This window comes from Gymnoscopelus microlampas (genome assembly GCF_963454915.1).
Source record: "Gymnoscopelus microlampas genome assembly, chromosome: 7".
NCBI lineage: Eukaryota > Metazoa > Chordata > Actinopteri > Myctophiformes > Myctophidae > Gymnoscopelus > Gymnoscopelus microlampas.
In genome coordinates, this window is record NC_139944.1 from 57,353,689 (window position 1) to 57,364,655 (window position 10,967).

General features: G+C 42.7%; 1 protein-coding gene across 2 annotated transcripts; it reads left to right on the forward strand.

The window, feature by feature from the left end:
• The first annotated feature begins 4,942 nt into the window (after positions 1 to 4,942).
• Positions 4,943 to 10,615, forward strand: LOC311049797 (uncharacterized protein). Of its 2 annotated transcripts, XM_084063648.1 has the most exons (8): positions 4,943 to 5,037; positions 5,335 to 5,376; positions 6,047 to 6,131; positions 7,049 to 7,143; positions 7,782 to 7,853; positions 8,114 to 8,185; positions 9,502 to 9,573; positions 10,219 to 10,615. In XM_084063648.1, the coding sequence occupies exons 5-8, from the start codon at positions 7,847 to 7,849 to the stop codon at positions 10,395 to 10,397; spliced, it is 330 nt and encodes a 109-aa protein (XP_083919774.1). In that variant the 5' UTR covers positions 4,943 to 5,037; positions 5,335 to 5,376; positions 6,047 to 6,131; positions 7,049 to 7,143; positions 7,782 to 7,846; the 3' UTR covers positions 10,398 to 10,615. The 2 variants fall into 2 exon arrangements, with proteins under 2 accessions (XP_083919774.1, XP_083919773.1); XM_084063647.1 differs by having other exon boundaries at positions 7,782 to 8,185.
• Positions 10,616 to 10,967: the final 352 nt, after the last annotated feature.

A 10,967-nucleotide genomic window follows, 5' to 3' on the forward strand; every position in this document is an offset into this window, starting at 1 on the left:
GACTAGGACAGGTGGATGGTGCTAAGGTGGTGGAGGAGGTGCTAAGGCGAGAACCAGGTATACTTAATGAACTGGAGGCGTGTCCACGTAAAAACATAATTTTAACAATTTCTGTACACTTAAAAAAAAAATCTTGCTCCTAGTATAACCATAATACCTGATGATTATGTTTTGGGGGGGGGGGGGGGGGGGATCACTGAAAATCACGGCACCCCGTCTTTAAATAAAGGTTGAATTAAAAATACACATAGCACACATATACACATAGTACACATTATAATCAATACAATCCAACCATACCAAGTACAAAGTATGTTTACCCACATAGTGTTAACCATACATTTACAACAACACATTTGGAGTAACACAATGCCTCCCATCATCCCTGCTATTCTCTCTCTGCACTACATCCTCTTGGTGCTGCTATCCACTCCCATGACTTTTCCTACCACTGATATGCCGATGACACCCAGCTGATCCTGTCATTCCCCCCCTCTGACACACAAGTGGAGGCACACATTGCTGCTTGGCTGACATCTCGGAATGGATGTCGACGCACCACCTTAAGCTCAACCTGGACAAGACCGAGCTGATGTTCCTCCCGGGGAAGGGCTGTCCGCACCGAGACTTGGCCATCACCATTGATAATGCTGTGGTATCTGGATGTGACCCTGGACGATCAACTGTCGTTCTCGGCAAACATTGCATCAGTGACACGGTCCTGCAGATTCCTCCTCTATAACATCAGGAGGATTCGCCCCTTCCTCACGGAGAAGGCAGCCCAGGTGCTCATCCAGGCTCTTGTCATCTCCCGCCTGGACTACTGCAACTCCCTCCTTACTGGTGCTCCGGCATCTGCCATCAGACCCCTGGAGCTTGTTCAGAAAGCTGCGGCTCGTCTGGTGTTCAACCGCCCCAAGTTCTCCCACACAACTATCCTTTTCCGTTCTCTACACTGACTCCCCGTAGCGGCTCGCATCCAGTGTTAAACCCTCCCACATAGCAAAACCTATGCAGACTGGTCTGGCCCAAATGCCGTTTTCGTTCCGGCAGTCTGGCAGACCTCCGGCAGAATATCACTCCGGCAAGTGGTATGTGGACCGGATGTGAGCCAGGTCTGGCAATGATGGCACCGGTTACATGATGGCAAGCCGCATATGGGCCGAGTATAGATTGGGTTCATTTGGCCCACATTAGGCATTTTTGTATCTGGCCCACAGGTGTTTTGGGTTCATTTGGCCCACATTGGGCATTTTTGTATCTGGCCCACAGGTGTTTTGGGTTCATTTGGCCCACGTTAGGCATTTTACAATCTGGCCCACAGGTGTTTTAGGTTCATTTGGCCCACGTTAGGCATTTTTGTATCTGGCCCACATGTATTTTGTGTTCATTTGGCCCACATTGGGCATTTTTGTATCTGGTCCACAGGTGTTTTGGGTTCATTTGGCCCACATTAGACATTTTTGTATCTGGCCCACAGGTGTTCTGGGTTCATTTGGCCCACATTGGGCATTTTTGTATCTGGCCCACAGGTGTTTTGGGTTAATTTGGCCCACGTTAGACATTTTTGTATCTGGCACACATGTGTTTTGGGTTCATTTGGCCCACATTGGGCATTTTTGTATCTGGCCCACAGGTGTTTTGGGTTCATTTGGCCCACGTTAGGCATTTTACAATCTGGCCCACAGGTGTTTTGGGTTCATTTGGCCCACGTTAGGCATTTTTGTATCTGGCCCACATGTATTTTGTGTTCATTTGGCCCACATTGGGCATTTTTGTATCTGGTCCACAGGTGTTTTGGGTTAATTTGGCCCACATTAGACATTTTTGTATCTGGCCCACATGTGTTCTGGGTTCATTTGGCCCACATTGGGCATTTTTGTATCTGGCCCACAGGTGTTTTGGGTTCATTTGGCCCACGTTAGGCATTTTACAATCTGGCCCACAGGTGTTTTGGGTTCATTTGGCCCACGTTAGGCATTTTTGTATCTGGCCCACATGTATTTTGTGTTCATTTGGCCCACATTGGGCATTTTTGTATCTGGTCCACAGGTGTTTTGGGTTCATTTGGCCCACATTAGACATTTTTGTATCTGGCCCACATGTGTTCTGGGTTCATTTGGCCCACATTGGGCATTTTTGTATCTGGCCCACAGGTGTTTTGGGTTCATTTGGCCCACGTTATGCATTTTTGTATCTGGTCCACATGTGTTTTGGGTTCATTTCATTTATCATTTTTGTATCTGGCACACAGGTTAGCCTTACTTCTATCTGGCCTGCATGTGTTTATGGGCTTATTTGGCCCAGATTAGCCTTATAATTAACAAGCCCTAAAGGGCGATCTCGCGCACATGGGTGCATGCACATGAGCCCTTGCACATGGGCGTTTTGGCATGTATACCCTTCTGCTGAGCTGGTTGAGTCACACTGTGATGTCAAAACAGGTCAGCTATATCCATATATGGGGTCTCTTTGGCTTGGATGTGTTGAATCCTAAATGGTAAATGGTGCATTTATATGGCACCTTTTTTATCCAAGTCCCTTGGATTAAAAAGGCTGCAAGGCAGCAACCTGCGTACCAGGAGCAATAAGGTTCAGAGTCTTGCTCAAGGACTCTTCGACATGTGGACCTTGAAAGTGTATTCTCCGGGGTGGGTAACCTCTCAGCACCCCACCCACACTGTAAAATAGACTATTTTGAGCAGAAAACAAACCATGCCATGTCGGAACTACCATGTCATGTCGGAACTCAGCACACTACCACTGAAAGTCAATGGGGATGTGCTAAGAGTTCTGACACTTTCCGACATTGAAGGACGCATAAGAACCTTTGTTTATGTGAGTAGCGACGTAGTTTAGTTTATTTTGACTACAGTTTAGCGCCCGTAGCGCGGTGCCTCGCACGGTGCCTCGCACGGTGCCTCGCACGGTCCGTTTTTTTGTCATGCCGGAACCGGCTTGCCATAAGTGAGCCAGATCTGGGCCAGATCTGTTTGCCAGATTTGGCTGTGTTTTGGATGTGGATGTCTTTGCTCTTCGCACCATGGCAACCTCTTCCATCCCCTCCTGTGGGGCACCCACGATCCTGCCCGCCCCCCCAAACCCTCTGAGCCTTCTGAGTGAAAAGAGCTTGCTCTTTCTTCTGCTGTGCAGTGCATTGGCATCATCGGACCAGTCAAGCGAGCTGTTTAGGTGCACGCCCAGGAATTTGTAGCTGTCCACCAGCTCCACCGACTCTCCTTTGATGATGCTGGGTACTGGTGGGACCTTTCCTGCTTCTTCGGGGATCCACCGGCATCTCCTTAGTCTTGCCGGGGTTGAGTGGGAGGTGGCCCACCTCGCTCCATTGCACAAAGCCGTTCACCACGAATGTAACGTGGATAATGCAGCAAAGTGAATGGCAGTGATGACAAACACTCCTGAAGAAGAAACAGTAGTGCAGACACTCTCCAATGGAACTGTACGTGGAACTGATACTCACATGCACTTGCCAGTATCCTGAACATCAGCTGTACATGAGCTAAGCAACAAAGTCCTTATGAAAATATGTAATTCTTATACTCCAAAACGGCACTGCAACACGGCTGTCTCTGTAAAAAATGACACATGACTCAGAGTTTGAACACCTGTTCCATAACAGGCTTTGAGAACCCACACATGTGGGACTGGACTCCTGATTGGCTGTCAACTATGAATAAATCAAAACTCAAAACCCTCCTTTGAGGGGTTTCCACATGGGTCTGTAACTCAGACAGAATCCAGCATGTAATGGTTTGACATCCTGTAATATTGTTTTAAATACCGGGGTCCCACAGGGTGTCTTGCCACATTCTCTTCTCCATAAACACAAACAAAATCACATGCAATAACAATGGACTGTCATTCTTTAAATATGCAGGTGACAAGCGCTCTCTGACCACTTGTGGACATGCATGGTTCTCCCTGAAGCTGAGTGTCAGTATAAGACCCAAAAGCGCATGTTCCTCCTGAGGAGTCTGAATGATTTTAATAACAAGGACAGTTTAACAGTATTGAATCAGTTCTCACATTCAACACATCACAAAAAAAGTTAAAAACAACAACTCACAAGAATCATTAAACAATAAAGCTACCGAAATCACCCACCACACCAATATGTGTCTCTACATGCAGTAAAAAGTAAGGCAGATCATCAAGGACCCTTCAAACTGGGTTGAGGGGGTTCCAGGGGTACCCAGTTAAATGACATGACAGAGCCTTTTACTCTGTTATAAGTAAAAGGCCTGTGTTCAAATTGTTACTTGAGTAAAAGTACAAAAGTATTGGCATCAAAATACTTAAAGTATCAATAGTAAAAGTACTAAAATGTTTGAAAATAGCAGATCTACAAGCTCACAACACGGCGCCAATGCAACACGTTGTGAGCTTGTAGATCTGCTATTTTCATTATAATTTATATCTGCAAAGTAACTAAGTATAAAGTTTTCAAATAATTGTAGTGGAGTAAAAGTACATTATTTGTCTCTAAGTTGTAGTGGAGTAGAAGTAAAAGTATTGAGAATGGGAAATACTCCAGTAAAAAAAAATACCTAAAAATGTTACTTTAGTACAGTGAGTAAATACACTTATTAACTTTACACCACTGTGATCTACAAGCTCACAACACATCGCTTTGTGACGCGTTGTGAGCTTGTAGATCTGCTATTTCCAAAGGATTTTATACACATGATAACTTGTAAAATGGGACATTGTGCATAATGAGTACTTTTACTTTGAGTACTGAAGTATATTTTGATGCCAAAAAATGAAAACCCTCCAACTCTATTCCCATTGCCTGAGAGACAAGAGCCTGCGGTGATTGGTCGTGATGGTTTCCCTGACAACCGATAAAACCTGCGCTCATTGGTCGTCCCTCAGAACACACCCCCGTGTCCTGTGCTCTCATTGGTTGCATGACTCCAGCGCATGGGATAACCAGCTCAGCTGGTCTAATCAGCAGCAGCTGTGACTGAGATTGTCTTTGGGAGACGTCGACAGAACACAGAACAGCAAAAAGAGGTATGTTTATGCATTTATAATTATTTAGATCACGTCTGAACATTAATGGTTGAGAAATAACGTTGTGACTCAACATATGCTGCACATAATGTAAGATTCTGTTGGTTAGTTAGCCTGTAGTGTAACAGGTATTTCCTTGTAAACACAAACCGTTTGTTTGGACGTTTTAAAAGACAACATGCTATTAAAACAAAAGTATCTTGCCTTTTGTATATAGAATACATAGGTGTGTGGCCTTTTCTACTGTTTATCATGAAGTTGCCTCAATAATCTATATTTATTTTACTTATATTGCAGGGCTTTGTAGGCCAGGGGGGACTTTTAATAAGCAAGTCAAAGGTAAGGTTCCATTGGTACACTCTTGAGTTACTGACACGTAAGGGTCCATTTGGTTCCATTTGTACACTGTGAGTGTACACATGTAACCAAATGGACCCTGACAGGTCTGTAACTGACAGTATACATGGAACCAAATGGACCCTTACAGATCTGTAAGAGTTACAGACCTGTACGGGTCCATTTGGTTCCATTTGTACACTCACAGTTACAGATATGTAAGGGTCCATATGGTTACATGTGTACACAGTTACAGATATGTAAGGGTCCATTTGGTTACATGTGTACACTCACAGTTACAGATATGTAAGGGTCCATTTGGTTCAATTGGTACTCTCAGAGTTAAAGGCCTGTAAGGGTCCATTTGGAATCTTGAGGGTCCCTGCTGAACCCCACCTGAGAACCACTGTACATTTAATGTGTTGGTTCTTAAAGTGGGTTTCTAGAGATGGTTCCTCCAGGTGTAAATACACTTCTCTTGTGGGGTTCCTTGGCGCACAACCTTTTCAAATCTGAAGCCAAATACAATTGACATAGAAATCTTTGAGAACCACTGATATGATATAGCTACTTATAACTTATTTTAAGGTGAATTGTAATATGACAACTGTAAACAAAATTAGAGTTTGAATATACTGTATTGTTAGTTAATCAAACATTTCTTTCCTTGCAGGGCTGTGATTGTCATTGGTTGTATGACTCCAGCGCATGGGAGAAGTTCATTACTGTCTGATCAGCAGCTGTTATTTTCACAGCAAGTAAGTTCAATCTGGTTGATTCTGTTGCATCTCTGCGCTATCTTTTTCCTTGGTGTGCTAATAATCGTTCGAACAAGGCATATATATCATCAAAGACGTATTTGACTATCTGTCAGGACTTATCTAACTTGACTGCGTGACTCATTTACGCTGCACCGCACACACACCGCGTTTAGATGCGAGTGAGCAACAGGCATGCTGTCACTGAAATATGGACCGTGGTGACAAACGCTCTAAAGTGTGGCTTCACTAAAGCCTTAGATCAAGACTATCGTATATGTATTTTATCAAATCTGACTTTTACTTTCGTATCTACGAGAGTCTTAGTGACCACACCCCCAGTTTGCCCTGAAATGTCACCGGTAAAACCTGGAGCTGTATGTCTCCAAACATGTAGAAATGCAAAACATAAGGTGCTTGCCCCAAATGTTAAGTAGGTGTCCAGAGTATTTGTGCAATGTATTAGTTCATATTTTTCAATAAAGAAGTGCTTTAATCCCATCTGTGGCCGAACGCCATTCCCCCCCCTCGTTTACTTCCTATTTACATGTAAATTGTGTAATTCCGGCTTTCACTAGATGCGCCACGTCACTACCGCCGATCTACAAGCTCACTGCCTTTTTAAAAAGGAGGAAAAAAATTAAAACGTGCAGCTCACTGTATAATCCACAAATGAATCGACTGTTGGAATAAAGGCGAGGATGTTACTCTATTCATTAAATGTCTTAAATTGACTAAGGCTTAAAAGAATAAAGTTACTTTATTCTTGTGTAAATATGTAGATGCATTGTTGTTTTTTAAAATGTATCTTCTCTCTCTTCCCCTTGCTCCATCTTCTTCCCTTTCTTTATGGAAATACACCCACTGTTTTACACCTGCAAACCTGTGATGTGATAAAGCTTTTCTCATTCTCATAGGTGTTGAACCAAATCTGCTGCCATTAGCTGATACCCAATCCCTAGAAAACCTGGAGGAGCGGCTACAAAATAGCCCCGACCTCAAAATCCAACTGGTAAGAATTTCAGTTCTACTCGGGGAAGACACACACACAAAACCCTTTTTGTTTGTTGTTTAATGCTAACCCTTATCTTAAATTGGCTTCTAACAACTTTGCTGGGACATACAATATAGAATTGAGAAGCTAATTTAGTCAATCATGAAGGAACACTGCTATTCTATAGCTACTGCTATTTTTTAAAGAATTGTGCAGTAAGTGATTTTGTTTATTAAAAGATAAACATATCTATATTCGGATGGCAATAATTACTATGAAGTGTTCAGTAACAGGGGTCTCCCTGTCTCCAGGTGTTTAGTAAACAGAACATGCATGTTATGGTCAGATACCAATGTTATCCAATCAGAGATGACTCATACAGGATAAACAAGTGAAATTGGAAATGATGACACAAAGAAGTGAGCAGTAGCAGTACTCCAAGTCTTTCTGGTGACTGAACTCATTTCGGCTGCTTGTACCTGTGACCTTATGCTTTTGGTCATGACCCACACTTCAGCACAGAGCACATCATCCTTAGTTCCAAATTCTTGTTCTAAACAAAATTGATTTATTTTCCCTTACTGTTTTATTTACCGTTGCACTGAGAATTAAGACACATTACTAAAGAAACATTCTCATGATTGCTTTGATTTCAGGTCTCCAGCGTCAGGTGGAGGTGGGGGCAGAAGAGGCCGAGACAGGGGGTTCTCAAACAGCTCCAATGCAGAGTGAGTCTTGTCTAGAAAGATGGTGTGTTTACATTGATACAGTTCATTCTGGAATAGGGGTCTTGTCTGGCCATTAATAACTGAGCTTAAATTATCTTAAATTCCAAGTTCTTCTTCTAAACAATATGGATTTGTTTTTTCTTTTTTTTCCCTCCAGTTTTCCTTACTGCATTTTATTTTATTTATTTATTTTTTTACCGTTGCACCGAGAATCAAGCCCCATGACTAAAGAAACATTCTGATGTTTGCTTTGATTTCAGGTCTCCAGCGTCAGGTGGAGGTGGGGGCAGAAGAGACCGAGACAGGGGGTTCTCAAACAGCTCCAATGCAGAGTGAGTCTTGTCTAGAAAGATGGGGTGTTTACGTACAGTCAGTCCGGAAAGTATTCAGAATGCTTCACTTTTCCTACATTTTCTTATGTTACAGCCCTATTGAAAAAAGTATTTTTGAATATGTTTCCACAAGTTTGGCTCACATATTTTTGGGTAGTTTTGACCATTCCTTTTTGCAGAACAGCTGCAATATATGCCAGCTTATGTTCAGCTAAACAAAGTAACGTTTTAATTCAAATATCAACTTTAACGATCGGACCAACATCTAGGCTAAACATGTCACGTTTGATCTCTTCGCAGAGCATCAGTAGAATAATGATAAGTGGCTGAGCTCATCAGTATTAGTGTTGGGTCGATAGTCAAACTAGGCTATAGATTTTAAGATATAATGTCAAATGATTGAATAAATCTAAGATAGTCTAATTGATACTGTACAGTATCAGCGGCACTATAGACAAATTGTTTCAAACAGGCTGTTTTAGAAACAATTTTACATCAAGTTGTGCAGATGTGAAGGCGAAATATATTGAACTTGCAACGAAAATGAGAAAATCAGATTGATCAGAATAAGAGGAATTAGAGGGGTGTGTTCTAAAATAATAGCCTACTCTACACTGAAGGTATGATAATGACTGCGCGTGCATGAGGACTCCAGTCTTTGAGCTCATGACAAAACACAAAGGTTGCATTCGTTCAGAAAATAATGTTTGATACGAGCTGTCCAGAAGGCTCTCATCCACTGCAATGTATTCACTGAACTTCTGGTAGATGTTATGCCACCGAAAGTGTCATGGCGCATCTCTATGGACGCAACCACGTGATGTATGACACTTCCTTATGAGATTTTCCTTGACGGCTACAAGGAAGTAACACGGAAGTATCCATTATTGTTTTACAATGGGCGGCGACACTACAGGCCAATCAAAGCCTTGTTTTTCCAGGGACTTCTGGGGTTGTTTCTTCAGTGCACTCAGGGCATGGTGCTGCAGCACATCAAGCGCACCGTAGATTCTGTCATGTGACGGGAAAGACCCGCGGTGATTGGCCAGTTTCTCCAAGAAACAAAAATGCCGACCATGTATGCTAATTACTGAGAATGTCCATCGGCCATTGCCGGATGAGGCATCTAGGTATTTATATCTATGCTTGTACCTGTGACCTTGTGCTTTTGGTCATGACCACATCTCATCTTTAGTTCCAAATTCTTGTTCTAAACAAAATGGATTTATTTTTCCTTACTGCGGTTTTATTTACCGTTGCACTGATAATTAAGACACATTACTGAAGAAACATTCTCATGATTGCTTTGATTTCAGGGCTTCAGCGTCAGGTGGAGGTGGGGGCAGAAGAGACAGAGACAGGCGCATGTGAAGGAGCTCCAATGCAGAGTGAGTCTTGTCTAGAAAGACATGGTGTGTTTACGTAGATACAGTTAGTTCTGGGATGGGGTCACGGCTCCAGACGTAACTTTTTCACTGGTGCCACTTAACTTTTCAGTAGGTAGCACCACCAAAAATTACTTACCCCCCCCCCCCCCATATAGCCTACAGTATGTAGGAATTGTGTTTTAATATACTACTTAAGATGTCTGCCAATATTGATAATATGGTGTACCATCACTAGCTTAAGTTTTTAAGTGCTTTATTTATAAAGCACATACAAAGTTCTTTTCACATAGAAAAATAAATACTCCTGGGAAGAGGAAGAGGAAGAAATCGTTATTTACCCAGGGTTTGGACTAAGTTGCAGTAACTTATTTCTTGCCAGACCCTGCAGGATTGTTAATCACCCGGTGATTTTCATACCTAGTGTCGTGTTGGGGAGTCGAACTGGGAACCTCTCGGTAACAAGCCTGACCCTCTTAACCACTAGGTCACCGCATCCCTTGGGTATACAAGCCTAAATAATAAATTGACTTTGATGCTGCGTTTTCCCCCCTCTTTTCTTACACAGGTTTTTATTTATTTACTATTTTACCAATAATTAAGCCACTTGACTAAAGAACAACATTTTTATGTTTGCTTTGATTTCAGGACTCGGATCTCATCAGTTCTGTTCTGACAATGGCCAGAACAGCATCTACAACAGCCTCGTGGAGGAGGTCTGCCATCTCTGCGTGAACCTTGGTTCTGAGGGAGGTGCGAGCTACGTGGATGAGGGTCTCCTGGTACAGTTCTTTGTGACTCACAGTTGTCACATCGGAAATGTATAATGGACATGATGAGATTTGTTGACTCGGAACGTCAAATTCTGTGAGTTAAATTTTGGCGAGGGAGGACCGTCACTTCAGCAAAAAAGCACTACTTTTTTTTTCAGTTTACAGTTTCTTGTTAACTGCATTGTTCACATATTCCAAATGTTGACTGCATTGTTCATACACGCATTTGCCTCACATGGTTTGCAGTTTAATAATAAAAAAGCAGAAAACTTTATGCTTGTTTTTATTTTATCTTAGTCAATTATAGCCTGTGTATGGCATTTAGTATGGCTTGATTAAAGGAGAGAGCCTGACTAAAGCACAACCCCCCCTAAATAAGACCTTTGTCACACCCCATCTTAACTTCTACAGTTGACTTTTTTCATAGGTGCTCCTGTTTCCATAGTGGAAACACTGTTCTGGCTCATCACTGGGTCAGCACAGTGTGGCCCTTTACAGCTGGCCCATGCACGGTTCATGTATGTCTGAGCTTCTGGCAAACCGATCTGGCGCCAGACCAGGGGGTATAGACCATTGCTCCGAGCGAGCCATGACAAACTGCATGATCCGGGCCATAACTTTGCC